Consider the following 23,213-nt stretch of genomic DNA (forward strand, 5'->3'; position numbering starts at 1 on the left):
TTGGCAGACATACTTCAAACCGCTTTAGTTTTTTACCGCGCCTGAAATAACACAGCTGAGCATAAATATGGAACGAAGCAATCCAGGAATCCTCCAGTCACTGCTAAAGGAAGAACCAGGGCGAGCTTCTGGTTTTTGGGGCTCTGGTCTGTCCCCACCCTCTGAATCAGAGGAATACTTTTAGGAAAAGCCAAACAAATTCATGTTATCTCAGTTTTCCAGCTACAGTGGTGATAAAGTACATTGGTAGACATGTGGAGATTTCAAGTATCTTCCATACACTATGCAAAGTAATTATTTGCCTTTAGCTGAAAATACACCAACATCAAGGTGAGCATTTCAGGAGGTATGTTAATATTTAATAAATATTCAGGTATTTAAAAACAAATATTTGACAGCCTTTTCCCAGGAAACATTTACAAGCTGAAAAAGACATCTTTTCTGTGCTTACGTCTAAAGGAGTAATTCTGGGGAGACAAGGAGCATGCACCTTGGGGTAACCCATCCAAGTGCCTTTCAGGAAACCTTGCAACTTGCTCAGCATCAGAGAGGTATTTTTCTGGCACGCCTATGCCAAAAGCTCTAGAAATCGTGCACGGTAAAACACTCTGACTATGGCACAGACACAGCAGTGATGCTGCACTTCGCACTGGGACAACAGCCCTCCCAACTTCCCAGAAGCAAAGCTCGGCGTGAAGCACAAGAGCAGTTTGCTGCTGCGGCCGTAGCCAGCCCACTGCCTGCTGCCAGGACAGCGAAACTCCCCGCAGCCTCCGCTGGTACCCCCCTGCCATCGGAAACCCCCTCGACACCCGTCTGAACCCACATAACAACGGCAGTGACAGGTTTGCTTGATTAAAGCACAAATATACTTATCATTTCTGCAGCTGAGCATTTTATAGACAAGCTCTAAAGATCACAATCTATCTTAGAGGAATTATATTGGCATTTTAGAAAGGCCATTATCTTTACAAATTCTTATCTACATTACTTCTGCTGTTTCCTTCTTTGCATTTTGGGATCTCTACATCCCAAAGGACACTCTGAACCCTTTTTTTGTCCACTACATCTTACATCTCTCCCTGCTCCCACAAGATGTTACTGAAACTACCACTCCTTGCATGGAGGCCATCCACAGGGAAGGTCAGTACCAATTCACAGCCCTGCGTTCGTGCTCTCTCACAAGCAGGTTACAGTGGTTCTGCATTACAGCTCAAAGCAAACGCCGTAAGGACCAGAGGACCTGGGGAAAAGAAAGCGAACTGCCATGTCCTGACCTTATGATACATTCAAAATACTGAGCTCCATCGAGGAGGGAGCAAAAGGGAAGGCTAGATGCTGACCTGGCCAAAATGTTTCTCCCAAGCAGGTCACTAGCCTGGAAAGGATTGCCTTTTGTCTGTCTCTTCTGCTGGCACTTGTTTCGGCTGGGTGGACTGCAGTGACTAGGAAGGCCTCCAGCTCTGCTGGGTCTATCCCAGCACGGCAGCCTGAGCCATACTGGAGTGGGACAAGGCTGCCGCTGCTATGCTGCACAGCAAGAGGGGGACTCCAGTTGGCATTTTCTCTAGCAGCGTCTCCTCTGAACTCCTGACCAGATCCCCAACCCCACCCTAAAACCAGGGGTACATTTGCTTTATTGCACTGAACACACAAGACGCACAAAGTGACTTTCTGTCCAGCCTCAGTGGGATTAGCGTACCATTTTAAACACCACTGCAAAGAGTTATCTACCAGATGCAGGCAGTCGGGAGAATGGTCAGAGGTCTAGACAACATGGCCCAGGAGGAAAGACTGAACAGATCCAGGTCATTTATCCTGCAGGAAGGAAGACCGAAGGGCCAAGGTAAAAGCTTGCTGCAAAGAAGGGAACGATTTGTTCTCCCAGTCCACAAGAAATAATACCAGACTATGTATTAGGATACTGTGGTCTGGAAACGACCGCCTAAGGAGAAGACGGTCTCTACCAGCCAAAGTCCTTAAGAACAAGTTAGACAAACACTAACCTGGAGCACCATCAGAGTCACAAGTCCTGTCCAAGGGTGAGGACAGATTAAACAGCCTTCAGTCCCTTCCAGCTGCAGGAGTTTTGAACAAGCAGGAGGCCCTTAGCACTTACAGCACTAAGAAATTGAAACAGCAGCTAAGGTGATCTCTGTCCTGGGAAATAAAACCTCCCAGATCACATCCCAGTTTTCAACAAAGTTCCTGCAAGCAGCATTGCTGCACGATTTCCCCGACCAGTATAAGCAGAGATCTTTTGCCAAACATAATACCGGATGCCACCTGAGATCAGACAGGCAGTGCTGGGACTTGCTTCCTAATACAGTTCTGGCTTGGAAAAAGAAAACCTTGTACAGAATCCTACAGTGTGTAGTCAGGGAGGAAAAATAAAAACCATCAAGCTAAGAAACCCTGCTATCAAAAAACCAAACAGACATCCAAACATCCACGGATCTTGGTATTTCTGATCCGACAACTCTTTGCAACAGCAGTAGCTGCTCCAGGTCAATGCAGCTTTCGGTACCATTTTTGTCTGGTCCCTCTCAGAAGCCTCCACGCACAAGGCGCACTCACCCTCCAGGTCTCTTCTTCTGCTCATTTGGTTTCGTGTCTTCCGCAGGAGCCAGCTTCAGAGCACCGAGCTGTGGGGCCGCTCCCGGGTGCTGCAGGGGCTGGTGAGGCTGGGGCTGGATGGGCTGCTGAACAACGTGGTGCTGGGAGATGGCCAGGACCGGCGCCGCGTAATGCTGGAGCTGCTTCGGGCTGCCCGACGGGGGGGTAGCAGCTTTCCCATCTGGCAGAAGCGGGCCCGGCGGCCTCTGGATGACCGGCGCGACCGAAGATGGTTCCTTATTGACACCGGGAGTGCTTACGAGGGGCTGGTGGCGTTGTACGAGCGGCGGGGACAGGGCAGTCTGGGCTGCTTGCTGGGGGGGGCTGGTGACAACGGGGATGGGAATGACCGAGATGGGGGCTGCCAGGGGCGGGGGCGGTGGGGGGACCGGGGCCGGGGGGGAGATGGGCACCAGCAGTTCGCTCCGGGGCTCCTCCGGGGGAACGGCACTGTTCGCCCGCGGCGCGCTGGCCTTGCCGGCCTTCTTCTGCTCCTGCTCCCTCTCCAGGCGGAGCTTCTCGTGCTTCTCATTCTCCTCTGAAAGAGAAACACCGACAGGGATTAATGGCACTTCCCTGACCTTCCCCATCCGCAGGCCTCCAGCCGGGCTCGCGACGAACCGCCTGTGTTTCCGAGAGGGCAGCGGAGGCCTTGAGGGTAACGCAGCCCAGCCCGCGGCAGGACCCGCGCCCCCGGAGACCCAGCCTGCGTCCCAGCCATGCCGCACCTTCCGCCCGTTGCCCTTCGCTCCAGCGCCAGGCTACTTAAACATAAACCACGTACCGTCCCCGCGTTCAGCCCCGGAGACCAAGCTGCCGAGGCAACGCCTGGCTCCTCTGCCGTTTGCGGCAACCCCAACGTCTCCAGGGACGCCACGATCACAGCAGCAGATGAAAAGCAAGACAGCACCCGACCGACCTTCTTCTCCCCAGTCCCAGCACCGCGTGGAGAGAGAAACAGCCTGATCCAGTCACCTCCCACTCCCAAGGTCCAAACCCACTAATGGCAAGGCCTTCCCGCCAAGGGCAAACATTACTGAGCCGAACAAGGTTAACGGACTTTTGAGAGCTGTGGCAGGACCTGGCCAGGAGCCCATGCCCGCTCCTCAGAGGGATCCGGCGTAGGTGCAGGATCAGTCCCCGCTTGCCCTTGCGCAAGCCCGCAGGGATGGACTCGGCACCTCGAGCGATGCTTACTTCTGCAACACCTTCCCAAAGCCCTCCCTGCTTGTGTCCGTATACAAACACATCACTGCGCTCTGTTGTATAGCAGAAGAAACCAATCCACAACAAAACATTTTCAATTCTTCCTTTTCTATTTTTAAATTGGCAAAGAGCTACTGAGCATTTTAACAAGGAGCCCGTCCTGGCCCTGTGACAGCCCCAGGGCAACACCGGCGTTCACGTCCAGGGAGGTAAGGACAAACCCAGAGAACAGCCTCAACTAACAGCATCCCAAGGAAAACCTGCGCATTTCAGGACTGCTTCCTAAACTACAGCCAGTGTGCAGGAGACAGGGAAACCTCATGAGCCAGGCATCCCCTGCTCCCAGTTCTCCCAGCACTGACCCAGGACACCCAAGGCCAAGAGATAAACAGCAGCCGCAGGACTGCAGCTGATCGTAACCAACCACCCGTGCAGGGCAGGGCAGGCTTCTTTGGCTAAAATACCCTGTATTTTACACTATCAAGTGTAAATCTTAGCTCAATGGGCTTTACAACTATACAAACCCGACAGGGCACTTCTTTACTGCTGTGGATTTTATTCAAGCTCTTAAACTTAGCTTTGATGTGCGTACGTTTCTGTATGTTTTTAGAACACTAGACAAAGTAAATGAAATCTGTGTGGTCCGACTAGCAAAATAAACCTCATTAAATGCAATCCAGATCTCCAGCTTTAATTGTGTGAACATGGCACAAATGAAATTTATTTATGTAAGTCCTGTGGCGCCAGTGGCCCTGGCATCTAGACATCTCACAGCCTTAATCAAATACCTCCAAACTCACTGTCCACGAAGCTCAGTGGATCCCATTCCTAACAGCCTCCAAGGAGCTGCAACAACAAATCCTGCACCAACAGCATGCTTCCAGCTATGACTTCTTCATAGTAATATACAAATATTTGGAAAATAAACTCTTACTTCATCAAGCAAGGGATCAGAGCAGTGACACATACAGTCCAGTATCCTGTCTTATATAGTGGACAGTATCAGGTAATTCAGAGGAAGTTCCAATAAACATCCCAAAAGAGCCTGTCCACAAGACAAGCTTGGGCTTGACCTAAACACTGTAGTCAGAGTGTGTATTTAGGGAATTTGGTAGAAAGGCATGTATACTGCAACTTGGAATCACCAGGTTATGCTCAACCCCCCAGTTATCTTCAAGAAAAAGCTACATTAAATACAAAAAGTGGAATAAGGGGAAAAGGGCCTCCCTGGTAAGGCAACCTCACCAGCCATGGAGCTGCTTGAGTACTCTCTCACCCAGCTCTTGATTTTGAGGGGTGTAGTGCAAGAGCAAGAGAGAGCAATAAAGGGAACAAAACTTTTATTCCCGATTCTGAATGACCTTTGGTACATGTGATCGCACAGTGTCACTGTCCCTGATTCACAGATGACGTGATTTCCTGAAGTTGCCTCCAGCCCAGGATTTCTATAGCATATATCATATTTCCTCCAACCTTCATTAAAGCACTTTGGCCCAACTCTGCTCGCAGGTTTCCAGAACAACTCCATCCAGAGCCACACCAGGTCTGCAGCAGAGCATCCGAGACCCCCAGGCGGAGGAGGCCAGCAAGGAGTCCCCGAAGAAATACGTGGCGTGAGCTTCGGGGAAGGCAGCCCAGCACCACACCTGCTGCCGGAGAGGGGAACTTGAAACCTTACAAACCTTAGCAGCCCTAGTTCAATACTCAGCTGCAGCAACAGCCTGAACACGCACGCCTCATGAGAGCAGGAACGAGGTCAAGCACCCAGCTGACAGGGTAAATACTGCCCAGCACCTACACAAGGAGAAAGCAACACCTGGATCGAGCTCCAGCACCAGGGCTGCACCTCCAGGCTCTGACCCTGCAGCACTTGGAAAGGCACCGTGTGAAATTCAGTGATCTGGAAGGATTTCACATCCAAAGAGTACTTTTTCCATGGTTGCCTGAAACTCAGATCCAAAATTTGAATTTAGATGCTTGTAGCACCAAGAAGGAGCGTAAGTGAGCTCAAGATCTGACGGACTCCAAAATGTGAGGTTGTTTAAGCAGAAGCTTAGAGTGTGAATGCAGTATTTCTCTGTATTTTCTCAAAATATTTCAGGGTAATTATCAACATTTCCTTAAAGAAAGAAGTAAAGCAGGGCAGGATAGCAAAAACTCCAGCAAGAATCCCCCGACATAAACAACATAAATCTTAGCTACCAATGATTTCAGTCTGGTTCAATTGAACAACGTTAATAACTAATAAAAGCCCTTTGTCTGCAATTCTTTTGCTCTACTTTGCTGCTTGGTTTGCAGCCAGAGCCAACGCGATGGCCCCAGCACAGGACGCACGAGGAAATTCAACCCCAGTGACCTGCTGACTAATCGTGTTTTCCATGTGCATGTTTGGCCACGCAGCCAGCCAGCGCCGGGGCGGCACAGGTAGCTGGCCTCTGGGAAGAAGGAGGGTGTCCCGGGGGCCGACCCAGCACCAGCTCCTGCCGGGCACACGCCGATGAAAGACGGCACAACTTCCACCCAGACGTAAAACTGCACCATGCTGGACAGGAGGGCAGCAGCAAAGAAGTCAGTGGAAGCTCCTGGCACTGCTCGAGGTCCAACGAGGACAGCAGAACCTGCCCATGCTGAATTCACTCCTGTGCTGGCTTCTGGCACTAACGTCATGACAGCGGAGAGGATCTAGGAAGGAGACAGACCTGCAGCTGAGGTCTGCACTGATGGCAATACCTTCCAGTGCACGATGAGGAGTCAGCAGTGAAATTCCTACAATGAGTAATTCTCATTCATTGGGGAAGCCGAGAGAACAGGAAAGCAAGGTTACAAGCGTGCACTACTGATCAGAAATATTTATGTAAATGTCTCTGCAAAGCAGGTGCAGCCCTCAGGCTGCTGACAAGCTGCCAACAAGGCCTTTGGTGTTGCAAATCTTGAGCTCCCTCGAGCTAAAGAGTTTATTTCAAGGATTGTTTTTTTAGCCAAAATCTGACACCAGTGAGCCACCGTCCTCTGTGTCCGACTCGTTCACAGGCAAAAGGGAATCATGCTATTGACCCCTCCTGCCAGTGAGAGGGCTGAAGAGTCTCTAAGCTGGCTCTTCCTAACACACACACACCGCCTCAGGACAGAAACACTTCCACCCAGCTATGAAGATCTCTCTCCTGCTCACTTTGTACTCGCACCTTCCAAACAAACTAAAGACACGCTTTCGAAAAGCCCCCAGAGCTCTTTGTTTTTCCGTGTGAAATAAGTTTACCCACTCTCCTTCACAGATACAGATAAAAACAACGAACGGTAACCAGTGCGCCGTGTGCTCAGGCACACACATGGCTCATTCTTTCACATGCACTGCACTTGGTACAGGAGCTTCTGCAAGCCCAGTATGTAGAAAGCACAAGAGGCTTAGGGCATTTTCTGGGGCTCAGAGGGACAGCTGAACCGGCAGATGCACACCAAAATTACATGTAATTTCCGCTCATTCTTGACACTTTCATCAAAAGGACAGAAGACTGAAAAAAACAAGGGAGACCCCCCCCAGACCATGGGGTCTGAACCACAACCGAGGGAACCTCACCCTGCCCACGTCACGAGAGCGGGGGACCTCAGCTTCCCGGCCAAGCCCCCGAGGCGGTACACCGTAAAGGAGGATGACAGCAACGCCAGCAGCAACAGGATGGAACAGCAAATCTTGTCACAGGAGGACACAGAAACAGGGTCAGCGTTCCTGACCAGTGGACTGGTGCTATTCTAGGGCCCTGATGGTCCAGGAATACACGGTGCCAGGCACGCTTTAACTTTGTTACCTAATAATCTGCCGGGTTTAAATTTATCTCCTCCCTTTTGCCTGCCCTGGAAATGCCACCCAGCTGTAACAGCAAGTGCTGCCAGCAAAGGGAGCAGCCGCGCAGGCAGAGCCGCACGTGCCTCCCGGGCCGGCAGCATGGCCCGGCAGCGGCCAGGGTACATCACCAAGCCTCCTGCCTAAGTCATGCTGCAAGAGCACTGCGTGAGCATGCCTTTACAGAATTTCAGTGCCTTTTTAACGCTTCTATTTTTTACTAGGGACACTAACACTACTCAGAATTCATGAACGGCATGTGCCTTTGCATAATCAAGCATCTTACCTCTAGGTACGCTTAAAGGTCCCTACCCAGTACAGAGAGAGAATATTACTTAACTCCACAGTTAGGCATTAGCAGTTCTGTGGTGTAATTTTCAGAATAGTCTGAAGCGTTTCTCTGAATCATTCAATCCTTCCGGGAGCTTATACTGCACACCATGAACCGCTACAGACCTGGAGAAGAGGGCCCTGGATTTCACTCACACCGGTTCTACAGCAGCGTCATCCACAGGAGTCACTCCTCGTTCATACCAGGAAAGTGCTGGGGACAGAAAGACTCTCCAGATTTTTTCCATTTCAGAGGCTGGCCCAGCCATGCTCGAGGAGGGGGACCCCCATGCTAGAGAGGAAGGGCAGGCTGCAGCCTGAAGGCTGGTTTCTGTTTCTACAGGTCCCAGACTCTGGAGGGGAGAACTAGTAAAGGGAAGATAAGAACAGAGTCAGCAGTACTGGAGACCAGTAATGCTCAGCCTGAGCCAGGCAAACTCTGACTCATAACTAAGGCTGCTGACACAAGAGGCTACGCCAGCAAACAGCTGCTGGCGCTTTCAAGTGCCTAGAAACAAGCTGGAGGACTGAGACCCCTTTGAAATTGTGACCCCTTTCTCTGAGCCCCTCTGAATTTTGGTTGACAACAGCACAACAGAAGCCCAACTTTTCTCCCCTGTCTTTGCTAAAACCACTTTGTTTGGCGTCCATCCCTCTGCACCGCTGCTTCTCCATCAGTAACGTGGCAGCCCTGAGACACAGCACTTCTCCCCGAAACCCTCCGGGCTCCTGGCTGTGCCCGCGGCTGCAGCAGGCCCTCACCGGTGAGACCACGGTCAAGAGCTCATCGCAAGGCACCTGACGACTCTTCAATAAGACCTCTCGCTCCCTTGCTGCTGCTGCTCCTCATCTAGGTGCTGTGTTCAGATTTCAGCCTGCTACCAAAACGTCCCATTTTCCTTCCTATTCACACAGACTGGGCCACACTGTCTTCTTAATGAAAGACTAAACTGTATTTTAAAAGCATGCTATTCATAAAGGATACTGAAATGCTTCATGATTAGAAATCAGAAGCTCGTAATACACTCCAGAGGAGTGAGGGCTAAGCCAGCCCTCCTGGGATTTCAGTTTCAGGGTTTTAGAGACCCTAGCTCCTACTTTGATACTCTCTCTGCTGAGCTATCCTCACTACACCGGCACACCACACACTCCTCATACCTTACCTGTAGACGATGTCACCATTCACTATTAACAACAAAAATACTCAAATCTCCATTTTCTCAGCCAGAAGATGATGACAGATTTATGCCATATCTGTAAAAGCAAAGGAAAATCAGCCTTCACATAAACTATCCCTCCTTAGCACCAACCAATACAGACCATTAGTAGTTTCAGCATGATGGGCTTATCTGTAACTCTTAGAAATCAGTGACCTCAGTATCCAAACCTGAAATAAATTAGAGAAATGACAAGGTGATCCTCTTGCCTGATACAATCTAGGGAGCAGACATGCCTTATTCCTACTTTATGGAGACAGATGGCTTACAACGAAGTGAGTATTTCCTTTCAACAAAACCATCGCAGCTCTTGGAACACAGAAAGGAAGGTTGGAAAGACCCTCAAGAAATCTTGTCGTTCATCTGCCAAGCCCCAAAGAAGAGTCGACCATAACTAAACAATACCTGGCAGACGTTTCTCAAAACAACAACTTCTCAAACCTCTATGGATAATTCACATTGCTTTCATTTGCTATTCCAGTGCTTACTGAAACCCTGAATCAGCTTCAGATAGTCATTTTAGCTGCATTTTAGTTACAAGTGACTCTTAGTGGACAGAAGAAAGAAATAAAGGGCCAGGATTTAGCAGTACTACAAAGGAAAAGAAAACAGATCAAGACTGCTAAAAAAAAATAAAACCATCATGGACAGCCTTATATACACACAGATCACCCCAGTGCCTTCAAGCCGCAAAGGTGCCAAGCATGTCGCATGCCGTCTCTGATGCAGCACCAAAGCTGGCAGGCTGGACTGATGTAAAATTCCTGTTGTACCTTTCTGCAGAATTCAGGATAAAGTGCAGAAAAGCACTGGCTCTGACAGGCGGAGTGGCCACCAACACTGCACGATCGACTACTGACTCTGCTCCATCGTCTGAGGAGCTTCACCTGGGCAGATGACCAGCTGAGCCATTTCTATATGAGATGCTGTCTCAATGCTTTTCCATTGGGCTTTGGCATTTTTAAGAAATAGGGAGACAAAGTCATGTGTTCTGATAAGCCGTTATTTGCAAGTTGAACAGCTTCTGTGTCGCAGCCCAGGGCAAAAAGCAGCACTGACGACAGGCAGGATCCAACCCCACCTGCTCCAACACACAGGAGGAAATCGCTGTCTCCCCTCCTGGCCCCGGGACAGTGTGGCACACTGAAGTCTGCAGAAACACAGCAAACGATGACGTGCTTTGAATGTACTGGTCAGGAAAGAATGGTAAACATGAGCTGACTTAATAAGTTGTATTATAAACAAACTATGTACTCTTAAAACAAAACAAAAAGCCCAGACACTTGACGTGCCCACAGAAGAGACTCCAAGACCCCACTTCACCACTCACAAGCAGGTCTCAGACCCTCAGCATGCAAGTGGTCTGCAAACTTCTGTAAGTCAGACAACACACTGCTTGTATTTTACACGCGCTAGAAACTGAAGCAAAGACAGGTTAAATGACTCCATATCACAGCTGAGTCATGGCAAAACCGGATCTATTGGTTAATTACCAGTCTGTTAGGTAAGTGTATTTGCTCAACACCAGTTCATGTAACATTCCTCGATCCGTGACAAGAACAACAGCCCGCTGCTGCACCTTCATCCCAGCACTGTGCCAGGGGTTGTTTACCCAGGCTGCTCACACTAGTCAGCTCTCTTCTCAAGGAAATGAATGGAAACGTGCAGATTACCCTTCAGAATCTTATCTCCATATTTGAAAAAAGAAAGGAGGTAAGAATACAAGGCTATCTGCCCATCATAGCAAAATACACATGCACAGGAGTTGGAAGCTTTCCTTGATCACCGGAATTGGCCGCACCAGGGATGTCATCCCTGCCATCTCTGAATTCACACAGACATTGCTCTCAGACATACAGCAGAGCTCTTCCCAAAGTTAACATCTAACTCATGGAGTCAGCGTGCCAGTACCCCAAGAGGAAGAGCAGGTTCTGGGAGCAGGCCACATCCTCCTCCAGCACACAATGCAGCATCACTGCAATTCCGCCCACCTTCATAACAAAAACCTTGAACCTACAGCATCAGCTGCCAATGGTCCAGGCATGCACTAAATGTGCATTCCTCATGAAAAATACTTGGTATCGTCTCCTAGGGCTGCTCAGCTTCCTGCAAATGGACAAGAGCTCGATCCCATCACGCCTAAAACTACAGCATGTCCACATTAGCAAGATCCTGCCAGGATCCTGAACCAGGGAGCATTTTGTGCTGCAGTGGGAAAAGCTGGTGTCTTCTGAGATGCACACATACTCAGAGATTGGTCTGGAGACTTCATGAGCAAGGATGCACTTCTAACAAGCTAGATGGGTATATGAAGGAAACAGAATCCAGAATGTGACCAAATTTTCTTCTACATACAACCTTGAGCATAGAAACACAGAGGAAACGACTTACTTTATCAGGTGTTGCTATGACAAAGATCAGAGGCCAAAGGATAGACAGGGAAAGCCTAAGGGAATCTTTACCTAGCAAGTAGAGTGAATTGTACCATCTGCAATAAGACAGACCTGATTTCAGTACGAAACACTCCTTATTCATCCCTATCCCATCCTCTGCAACGTAATGCAGGCAGCTTTCAGTCAGGAGATGTTGTGATGTTCAGCAAGTTTTTGGGCTTTCTACACTCCAAACTCCACATCCAGCTAGACAGGAGATGGGGAACCAGAAACCTCAACTTCTTGACTTATCAAGGCACAGCTTTAGGTAAGGCACCTCAGCTCTTCCACCTGGGACCTTTCAGAAGTGCTGCAAAATTCAACTAAGGACTATAAAATGCTTTGATGTCCCTTGGTGAAACAATTTATCAGCCAATGGAAGGGAAGTTTGGGGTCTTTTTGGCAAGGAAGGCCTGCAAATTTTGTATGCTGTATTTTGTACTTGCATTGTCATTCCCTTTCTAAGCATACCCAGACGCCTGTATGTGTAGAGAAGACAGGAGGGGATGAAGATGGGAAATGAAGGACAACTTACATGCAGTTTTACTTCTTCCCTCAGACTGCAGCTGCATGTGTGGCTCTGCCCTGAACCGGAGCCCTCAAACCAGCGCGCAGGGTGGGCAGCCAGCACGCTCCCCAGCACTAGATATCTCAAATACCTCAAAAGCAACAAGTTAAAAACAAAGAAACCCTTTCACATATCGAATATGATTACACTGTGGGACTCTCTGCCACAAGATACCACTAGAGGATCAGAGCTCTCTTCAATTTAAAAAGGAAAAAAAAAGTTTTGATGTTTATATAGCTTCGTCAGGTTTCAGGGGGTTCAGCATTTTATAGACAAAATTCAACTGGTGTGCCCCAACTTCCAGCCCTGCTGTTGGCCCAGGATGCAGTGCTGCCTCCCAAAACAATGAGATAAAAAAGTTACTTTAGTGCATCAGGAGAGATGAATTGTGCAGACAACATCAGATTTGGAAGGGGTCCTCTGCTGCAGCCAGTGTGACTCCCTTACCCTCCACCACCAGGCCTGATTGCCTACACCAGGTTTGCGCTCCTCATAAAGTAAAAAAAGGGGGGGGGGAAAAAAGAGAAGGTGACCACAACAGCTAGTCTAGCACTTGAGTAACAAGATAGGTTAGGATTACGTGAGGCAATTATTTTCCAGAAGCCAGCCTGCTGTCAAGCTTATTCTGTGGTTTCAGCAGACCTATGCAGACTCCAGAAAGTGGAGCTTGCGTTCATGCCTAGCAAAGCTATTTCTACCTGCCCTGGTGGCACTGGCATCCTACAGAGCTGCAGCATAGCTCTCGTGTACCTGGAAGCCTTTGGAAAAAGATAAACACCGCACTTTTTGTCAGGAGGTGCTTTAACTTCTCCTGGAAGAAATCCAGGTGGATGTGCTCAGCCTGCAGCACACCAGCGATGACTGAAGACACGGCCACAGGTGCCCAGAGGTGCTCAGGACCTGTGTGCCTCCCAAGCTGGCCAGACAAAAGCCAGCTGTGGCCTAAAAGCCCTATGGGTTTTCTGGAGATGTGTCTCAACATCATACTCATGAGACCTGTTGAGAGAAACCAGAGGAGGACCACATTGAGCGCAGCACCAAGCCGTTGCCGAAACACGGATGCTGGGTGTGAGCTGGTCCTCTTCCTCACCCATCAGCACGAGGTGGGTGGCACTACGGACAAAGGAAATCTTTCTGGTCACCACACATCTTGTTATCAATCCCATGCAATTAAGATGTGCGCCAAAATGGCAGTTAGATGAGATGGGAAAAGACCAGAACTATGCTTACTGTTCAGTCACCACCCTTGCTGGCAATGTTCAAAAAAACGATAGGCAATAAACATAATTGAGCAGCATCAAGCAAAGCAGAGCGCGCAAGCTGAGCGGGTCGTAGATGAGTATCTATGGGAAAAACCCTAAGAAAACAAATATTCATTACTTGCAATTATAAATAGATTTGTTTTCTTAGATCATGAAACATTCTTGGATTAACCTAAATTCAAAGAAATCAGCCACCCTCTAATTCAAGTCAAATGTCTCTGGAGTTTGCAAGTAACAGACAGAAAAAGGATCTCAGTTTGTGGGTTTGTGTATGGGCAAACATATGCATTTATGTGCATGTGAGCCACTTGCTTACAGAAAAAGGTTTAGCAGCAGCAACATTATGAAGCATGAAAGCGCAGATGTGGATGAGACAAGAGTGCTTCAAAACCCTGACTCCCAAAACAATCAGAAACGCTGAAGTATGTGGCCAACATGGTGTACATCCAGGGTGTGTCTGTTATTGTTTGCATTCCCACGACATTAATACTATAAGAAGAAATGCATAGCATCAACTATCTCCCTCACCTCCCCCAAATCCGTTGTTCCCCCCCCCCCAATTAATGAGATCCAAGTAACATTATTACTAGTATCTTCATTTACATAACATTTGTCATCATGTAGGAGAACGGGTCTGCTGAGCCTATAAAAAGGAATACAGATGACGAACCAAACCACTGAAGTTTCATTTTCGTTACATTGCTGCATATCTACATAAATCCATCATACACGTTTGTAAGAAACTATTTACGAGTCATACAAGCCCAGCACAAAGCATGCAGCAAAACCAAGCATACTCACAGGATTAAACTGGGATGTGCAATGAGCACATAGGCGGAACCTCCAAAACCCACTATTTTAACTCAGTCAATAGCAGAAATGCTTATGTTGTGGAAGCATCATCAAGAGTGAGGATTCTATAGATGTAAAAATTAGTAGATGTGTCTGGGTAGTTGTTTAATTAATAAGCATACAATTTCCTCTAACTTAGTCTGTTACTTGCATTTCATTCGCTCCCAGTTTACTTGGGAGATAACAAACCAATCACTTGTGCTGCGTCCTTCAAATCCAGGAAGCATTTTAGCAAAGTCTGAACTCAGCTTTAATAACGAACAGCACAACTCAAGGATCCCCACAGCACTGAAGTCTTTTTTGCCCCTGAGGTCCCAATCACAACTGTACCACATTGCTGTACTCTATCAAGCTGTTACTCTTATGAGTACATCTCAAGCTGATGTATTTAGACACTACTTTTTTCAGCAATTTGAAACGATGTTCTCTGAAATATTAATACATATAATATGTAATATTCAACAGGCTTTTGGGTAAACATCTTGTAAACACAGTCTGAACCATATTGTAGGCAGTCCCTGATTACCTAGGGACACAAGTGACAGTGCTGCGTACAGGCTTGACGGCAGGGCGGGCTCCACGTTAAAAGCCACATGGGTTTCCCTGCAGTGGGTCAGAGTGGCCCGTGGCAGGACTTCAGCCCAGCCACGCAGGCAAACCCAAACAGTGTGTCGCAAACAACCGACCAAAGCAATAAATGGCCCTCAGAGAGCTGAAGGCACAGAACAAGACTTGCTCTGCTTATAAATTAAGAAATGCAAAACCTATGTGGTTTAATTTTCCACCGGCATAAGAGGCTGAAGGAGCAGGAAAAGCCACAAGCATACCTGCCAGAAAACAAAACAGACGTGAGCAAAGGCAGCGGTCATGGCCAGGGAAATGGGACGTTCTGCGGCACTTGTGTCAGGTTTGAAAGCGCCTGGACACCATGTGTGTGCTTGTGAAAACCAGCACCTCGATGAACACAGCAGGACCCAACTCCCAAGTCGAGTGCTGCTTTATTTGCAGACCTGCAAAATGCAGCATGTGCGGCACGAGGCAGCACGCAGGTGCCTGGGGACAGCACCCCCCTGTCTGCACCGCTGGCCTTCTCCTGGTGCTTCAGCGGTCTCCGGTGTCACACGTAGCACTGTGCACTATGTGGAAGGAGAGGGTAGATGTTGAGGCAGATGTCGTTCTCACAGCTTTGCAGACACCACTTTCCTCCCCAAAGGACGTGATTTTGTGTCAGGTTAGTCCATGGAGCTCTCCCAGCAGCTGTACCCTGCACTACTCCCCAAAGCTTGAGATTATTCAGCCTGCACCCCAGTAACTATCAACCACAAACAGAAGTACAAAGCAGTGACAAGAGCTGCTGGCCTGACCTCCCGGCAAGTCCAAGGAGAATGTGAAGATCCAACTGCTGTATGCTTTCAGGGAATCCTTCATCTCTTCTTTTCAGAAAGCTCTCCTTCTCAGTCACAAACCACACATAGAGACGGTCCTCCACCACCTCTGTCCAGCTGGGAAGCGGCCACGGCGCTCTCCAGGCAGGCAGAACGAGCAGCTATGCCTCACACACTGCGTTTTCATGTGCAAGTACTGCAGCGCTCCACGTCGCCGGGAATCCCCGCGAAGGGGACCGGCCGTACCTTAACCCTCTTCCCTGCCAAAGCCATTCTGCCCTCCTCTCTCTAAAACCTTTCTGGTTTCTCCTTCTATCCGTTTTCTTCCTCATAAAGACAGGGTGATGAACGTCTGCCTGAATGGAAGACTTTTTCCTCCTTTATTCCCAGGTTTGAAAAAAGCAACAGCTTAGATATTTACGGTATTTTACCACCTCGTTGGCGGGAAAGCCTGCACACCAGCTGGGCAGACCCACAAGGAATGACCACAGACCACGCTCACCGTCGCGTTAGCAGGGATTCCCGAGCAGGTTCCCGTCCTGCTCTCCTGCCTGAGGCCAAGCACTCCGCAGCACCTCCGTCAGCTTTCGACCCAGCAGCCTTAAATCAGTTTTAACTGGATGGATTTTCAGGCCAGGCTGCACCCCCAGAGTTACACAGTGTAACTGTGGGTGTAACGCAGACCCTAAAGGTTCTCTGAACACACATTTGAAGGGGGAGGAGAGGAAGAAGGCGGCAAGGGAAGGAAGCCAATCTAGAACTCTTTATTGTTGCCCAAACAGTCTTTCCCAGCTATTTCTCTGCTTGTGCTCTCCTCTGACATCTTCCTGTTACCCAAAGTTCAGGCGACGGGCTCCTCCCTCTCATGCCACACATCTTCCTGGTGCTCATGACTTCCCTGAAGTAGCCACGTTTGCACTGACGCTGCTGCTCCACCAGCCAGTTCGGCCCTGACATGTCTGTTGCAGCAGAAATGGTAACTGTGTGTGTCACAGCAGAACACAAAAGCACCCGGTCACAACCGAGGGAGCGCTGTGCTGGGTGCTGTGCAAACTCACCCAGGCAGCTCTTGCCTGGAGCAGGCTTTGGTAGAAAACAGCATCCCCACACATCCTCGCGTGCTGCTCCTTGCAACTAGAAAGCCCACCCAATTTCTTTTTCCTGGTGCATTGCCTTGCCCACGCCCCACTTGGAAACAATTTCTGCCTTCAGAGGCCACCCAACACGACACAGCCAGGTCACTTCTGCCCCTCCTGCCTCGCAATCGACACTTCTTCCTACGTGTCCCAGACCCTCACTTGTCGCATCCGTTTACAGAACACTCTCATGGTGTGGGGTAGCTGGATAAGAATTAAAATCTTTTCCAACAGCAGAAGATATAATAAACGGCCCTGCTTAATACCAGTTCTCCAAGGTTTAACCTCTGCTATACCCAGCGCACAGCCACCATCTGTGAGCCACAGAGCTGCGGATATGAACAGCCCACTGAGCACGCCTGAGGAGAAAGGCGATGAAATCGTCAAGGGCTTAACGGGGGCGCACGGGGCTCCGTCACCCACCCTGCTCGGGGCTGCAGGGGCAGCTCCCGCCTCGGCTGGGCTGGGAGAAGAGGACCCCCCGTAGTCCGTAAATCCCCGTTTTTTGTTTCTTATTCAGGAAGCCTCTTGCCCCTGCACGTCTCCGAGCTGTCTTGCTTCATAACATCTACTATCTCCTGCATGACTCATCACTGAAACAATGGGTTTGCAGCTACAGCCCGGCAGTGACACACAAAGAGCTGCTGCTCCCTCCCGCTCCTGCCGCAGGTACACGCTCGTGTCACTGAGCTAATGCTGCATCACGGCTCCGTCGCCCCTTGCAGCGCGCAGACCGAACGGAACGGAACGGAACGATCCGGCGGGGATCCTTCCCAGGAGCCATTAGCAAAGGCGGCGTCACCGCCGAGCCCCGGCCGCCGCGGCCGGGCCCCGGGAGAAGCGGGGAGCCCGGGGCAGGGCCGGCCGGCGCCCGCTGCCGCAACGACGCGCACGGGGGCCGGCGGGGGAGAGGGGCAGGGCGGGCGGAGCCGACGGCGCCGAGGCGGACGCTGCGGATCGGTGGAACCGGGCGGACGCCGCGGGGGCTTCCCCGGCTATAGGCGCCGCTGCCCGCCCCGGGCGGGCGGGGGATCCCGCAGCCCCGCGCCGGGTACACCCGGCGGAGCGAGGGAGGCCGGGGCCGGGGCTCCCCGCCGGGGATGGGGGCCGGTGCCGGGGTCTGTCGGTCGGTCGGTCTGTCGGCCGCCCGGCGGGCCGGGGCCGGGGCCGGGACTCCCCGCCGGGGCGGGAGCCGCTCCCCGCGCGCGCGGGCGGGGCGGGGCCGCGCGCACGTGGTGGCGGGCGGCGCCTGGGCGCGTCACGCGGCGCGGCCCCGCCCCCGGCCCCGCCGCCGCCGCAGCCGCCGCCGCCGGCGCGGGGACACGCAGCGCGCGGCGGCGGCGCGCCCGCGGGAGGGGCGGGGGCGGCCGGAGCTCCCCCTCAATCCCCCCCAAACACATACCCCCCCCCCGGCGCGTTCCGGTGGACCGGGGAGCCCCCGCCGGGGCCGCCTTGCGCTTCTCCACCCGCCCCCCCCACACCCCCGCCCTGTCACTTCCCCGCGCGGCGGCAGCCGCCCGCCCCGGGCTTCCCCCGCCGCCGCCGCCGCCCCCGGCCGGGCCCCGGCGGCAGCGCCTCGCGACCGGCCGCGCCCCCGCCCGCGGCCTGACACCCACCCCCCCCACCCCTCCCCTCCTCCACCCCAAGCTGCCGGCGCGGCCGGGCCGGCGCCGCCCCCGCCGCCGTCCCCGGGCTGTCAGGCGGCGGCCCCGGCGCGGCCCCGGCCCCTTACCACGTGCGGTCTGCTGCTGCTGCGCCTGCCACTCCAGGAACCGCGCCGCCTCCAGCAGCGTCTCGATGCTCATGGCGCGGGCCCCGGCCGCCGCCGCCGCCGCCTCCCCGGTAGCGCGGGCCCGGCCGCAGGCGCCGCGCCGCCCCGCGGCTCGCCCCGACGGCAGCAGCGCTGGCGACAAGATGGCGGGCGGCAACAGAAACACAACAGGCGGGCGCTGGCGCGGCCCCGCTACTACGCGGCGGGCGGCGGCAAGACGCGGCGCGGATCCGCTTGGCGCCGCCCGGACGGGACGGGGCGGGACGGGACGGGGCGGCCGGCCCCGGACCGCCTCGCCGCGGGGGCGGCCCGACGGCCCCGACGGCGGCGCGGGGCCTGCCGCGGCCGGCCGGCCCGCCCCCGGGGCGGGGGCCGGGCGCGGGGGCCGGGGCGGGGGGTTGGCGGCGGGCGCGGCGGGGGCCGGGCCGGGCCGGCGGCGCCGGAGTCCGGCCGCCGGGTTTTGCGGGCGACCCTCCCCCCGCAGTGCGCTCGCGGCCCATTACAATATGTCACGGCGGCGCGGGCCAATGGGCGCGGAGGACAACAAGGCATGGAGCACCTCCACATGGGCGCCCCGCGCCGCCGCTGCGCGCCTTAAAGGGGCCGCGCCGCGCCGCGCCCCACCCGCCGCCGCGGCCGGCTGAGCCGCCGGAGGCGCGGCGCTCCCGGTCCGGGCGGCGGCACGGCGGCTGCCGGCTCAGCCCCGGGCGACACGCGGGCAGGGCCGGGGGGGGGCAGCCCGGGAGCGAGGGGGTTCGCTTTCCCAGGTTCCGCTCTGCCTGTGCCGGGCCCCGTAGCGCCTGCCTCCGGCGGGAGGGTTTGCCCCCAAATGCCCTGAAGTCGAGAAAATAAAAGACCTTTTTCAAAGCGCACGTCCGCCGGCATAGAAATCCGGAGCCCACCTGAAGTCCTACGGCCGCCCACCAACGAATGCGTTGATCGCCAACAGGCTGGGATCCGGGCACGGTTCTCCTGGCAGCAGACCCTTCTCCAAGTTCTGTCCGCTGCGCCGCTTCGGCAGAACCTTTCCCGAGCCGCTCTCGGTCTCGGGCGGCGAAGGGCTCGGGTTTGTCCATCTCCCCTGCCCCGCGCTGGGCGGGGTGGCCGCACGGAAAGGAAAGGCCGAGCTCTTTCTATTGAGCAAAAAGCAAAGAAAGAGGGAGCCTTTGGACAAGCGTCTACAGAAAGTCATCGCATGTAGCGCCCACTCTTTCGGAAGCACCTCACGGCGGAGCTGAAAGTGCTGCCTATGGTTAACGTTAGCTAACATTTTCCTTTGTCAGGCCCTTTTTTCAGTAGCTTGCAAAACTAAATTAAACTTTGATTATCCACACCGAAATTTTCCGTGCTAAGCATCTGCATCTGATTGACGTTGTGTTTTGGGCTGGGAAAAGATGCTGAAGTAAAGGAAAGAGAAACCAAGTAGAAAAAACAGTGCTTCTCATGGAAGGAAGGGGATGGAAAAAGAAAAGATTTTCACGTGGGAATTTTCATTCTGCTTAAAAAAATTCAGGAATTTACAGACCAAAAACTACACTGAGGAATGGCCACCAAGGGTGGCAAAACCAAACCCTTGTGAGCTGGGCCATACTGGTTCCTGGAGCTCAGGGCTGGTTTCTGTAGGTGCACCCGTTCCACACCACCTGCACCAGCCAGGCAGGACGTTGCCTCGTCCTCCTCGCTCAGCGTGTGGCTGATGGCCTCACTTATGGCAGGCTCATCAGATCTTTCTCTGCAGATGGAAGCAGTAATTTCCTCCCGGGCTTTGCCATGAACTCATCTCTGTGTTATCTGAATACCTCACAACATTAATGAGCGTATTGTCATCACTCACGAGTGGAAGATGCAGATAACGACTGGCTGTGAAAGCCAGGCTGAAGTAACTACTCACCTGGTACCACCAGCCGGTTGTAGCTAATGGAGGGATGCGCTTAATTCTTCAAGGAGCTTCTCGGCTGCTTTTCAGTCACCTGTCCTCTTTCTGCAAACTGCCTCAACCTGCTCCTCGCAACTTCTGCAATAAATGACAGAGTTTTAACAACATGAATGCCCTTCATTACCCAGCCCCGATTCTTTAGAGAGGACGTCCAGGTGGTGTACTGAACTCAGCAGGGGGCCCGTATAAAAAATAGTATGATTACCAATATAGGTAAGTCATGCAATGCACGTACCCTTAAGGAGCTCAGTAAAAGCTACTTCAGGGCAAACTTAATCTGACATTTCCCAAGTCCTTCCTTCTGTAACCTGGGGACATATTTAAATACATTTTGCATGTGTCATATATGTTTGTATATGTGACCTCCAAAAATCAGGTTCGTCTGATCATAGCAGAGGAGCCAAGGATCAAATGGCACCTTGCAAACCAAAGCTGAAGAACACCAGCAGAGCGCTGGGCAGGACAGCCTGCAACTCCTGCTATTTCTGTTGTGCATATTACAGGGCTATCAGACTTCAGGTGTGGCGCTTCAAAAAGCAGGGCATTCAGACGACAAGGTAACAACAACAAAAAGGTGACTGCGACTGTCTATCTGAGAGGAACAAGGGTTGAAATCCACACATGGGACACATGTTTGTTGCGGTCTAAGTCAATGGTGTGGGCTGCAGTTCTGTAGACCAGGTCTACATGTGTACGTGCAGTAAACCATGGATTCTTTCACCAGCCATCTCCCTCTTGTCTTTCATACCGTGCATAATCCTACAAACCACACAGGTTTACAGAGTGTTCTTCTAGATGGCCTCAGTTTTAAGAAGGAGTTGCTATTCTGCCATCAAACTTGCTTTACAAACAGTACCTCTCAACCACAGACCTTGTGCCCTTGCAAAGAGCCACGGTACCTGCCTGCGGCTTGACAGCGCAGCTCAGAGACCCGCTGCTGGACCTGCACTCCGGCAAGTGCTACAAACTCTTGGTTTTTAGCAGGTGAGAGAAAAAAAACCAAGACAACAAAAATGAACCATTAGAGGAACTTATCGACAATGCAACAGCCAGCGGTCTAAAGGAGTATACTTGTTAGAATACAGCTTTTAGAAGAAAATTTTCACATGCGTTTGAATAGTTTAGTCCTGTGCTGGGTTAACTGCTTTAGTAGGAGGCAAAACTTTCCCTCTGCCTGTCTGGTAACATCTTTTGCAACACTTTAATCTCCAAGGAGAGTTGTTTGTTCTGAAACCTTGAGCTCTGTGGGCTCTCAACTGCTAAGCTAGCTCCTGACTTTGGCAGCTGAAAGTATAAATCATTGCCATTAAACATTCATATTGGAGCAGTGTTTCCTGATTAAATTCATTTATTGTGAGTTTTTGGACCCAACTGATGCGGCAGCTTGGGACCACATCCAAAATCCATCAACTGTGTACTCATCTGCCTCTGGAGGATTATACTAAAGAAGGTTTTCGCTGAATCATTTGACCCTGTTACTAGGGACAGCAATAAACCAGAACACTTAAATTATTTGGATCGACTTTGTGAACACTTAGGGAGAGTTTTTAAAACTTTGCATATGTGCTAAACATACAAAGAGGTCCAATTTCTACCCCGTTACGCCCCCACGCTTGCTAAGAGCAGGCGCTGGGCTAACTATACAACCCAGCCGAACACAGACTTTGGGGGCTGAGGACACCGAGAAGCAGAGCGGCTTGGTCTGAAGTCAGAGCCGTCCTCCCCCTCAGACCGCCCGGCCTCATGGACTCTGCTCTGGGTTTACGCTGCTCTTCCTTATCTGGGCTGCTCCTGACAAGAGCCCAGGGGCAGGAATCACTTGCAGGACGGAACAGCCTTCCCAGGGAGAGAGGGCTCCTGCGGCTTCTGCTGCGCAGCTGGAGGCACTGCCGATTCCTCAGGGGCAGCTCTGGAGCTGCCCGCATCCAGCCCTTCTCTGGGGGGGACAGGAGGGCTCTCCAGTTTCCAGCTGTCGTTCTGAAATTTTCAGTCAAATCCTTTGACTAATGTTTTTTTTCATCTTCTCCCAAGATTAGATGTAACTTACAAGATGAGCATTTAAAGCTTTTGTTTCCTTTACAAGCATACATAGGTTCAGAGGTTTGTCTTTTTACCTGTTTTGGGGGAATGCCGAGGGCATGTTAACTTCTTAATGGTTTATTATTTCCTGTTTAGTCAGTCCTTTAGATAATATTGGATGATATTCAGATGGTACAGATATTGATCTCTACTATATTCTGGCTGTAGTAAGTTTAAAATCAATGGAGTTGAGCATGAATAAAATTGCTCCCATACACCATCAGCGGTGAATTTGGATAATATCTTAAACATGAAGCTGAGTTGTGGAAAAAAAACCCACAAAAATGTTTAAGCATTTTGAATAGCACAACAAATGCAAAGTCTTACTCTACTCAGTAAAATGCATTTCTTTATTTCAGGGTTATTGACGACATTATATAAAGTTTGAATGGGTTTAGATTTATTTAGATAAAATTATGATCGTGATATTCATATATTGATAGCGCAGGGAAAACAAACCTTGTTTATAGGTCCCATTATCTTTCATTATATCCACCGTTCCCCCCCAAAAAAAAGAAAGACAAGATTTCAAAGGAGATGAACAATTGCCATTTTGGGGATGACACTGTTTTACAATGCCACCTA

General features: G+C 51.5%; 1 protein-coding gene and 1 long non-coding RNA gene across 3 annotated transcripts in view; both read right to left on the reverse strand.

The window, feature by feature from the left end:
- Positions 1–18,780, reverse strand: part of MNT (MAX network transcriptional repressor) — a 44,642-nt gene extending 25,862 nt beyond the window's left edge. Inside the window, exons 1-2 of one of the 2 annotated variants that reach the window (XM_075033099.1) lie at positions 18,575–18,780; positions 2,578–3,154 (exon numbers count right to left, since the gene is read on the reverse strand). In XM_075033099.1, coding sequence (XP_074889200.1) covers positions 2,578–3,154; positions 18,575–18,647 — 650 coding nt within the window. In that variant the 5' untranslated portion in view covers positions 18,648–18,780. The remainder of the gene's footprint in view (positions 1–2,577; positions 3,155–18,574) is intronic. The other variant, XM_075033098.1, reaches the window with a different exon arrangement.
- A 723-nt stretch (positions 18,781–19,503) lies between these two features.
- LOC142033245 (uncharacterized) lies at positions 19,504–22,151 on the reverse strand. The gene is made up of 3 exons (XR_012651135.1): positions 21,449–22,151; positions 20,505–20,627; positions 19,504–19,746 (listed from the first exon to the last, which is right to left on the reverse strand). It is a non-coding gene; the product is annotated as an uncharacterized LOC142033245 (long non-coding RNA).
- Between the last annotated feature and the right edge of the window lie 1,062 nt (positions 22,152–23,213).

The sequence above is a fragment of the Buteo buteo genome, chromosome 7 (genome assembly GCF_964188355.1).
Source record: "Buteo buteo chromosome 7, bButBut1.hap1.1, whole genome shotgun sequence".
Lineage (NCBI taxonomy): Eukaryota > Metazoa > Chordata > Aves > Accipitriformes > Accipitridae > Buteo > Buteo buteo.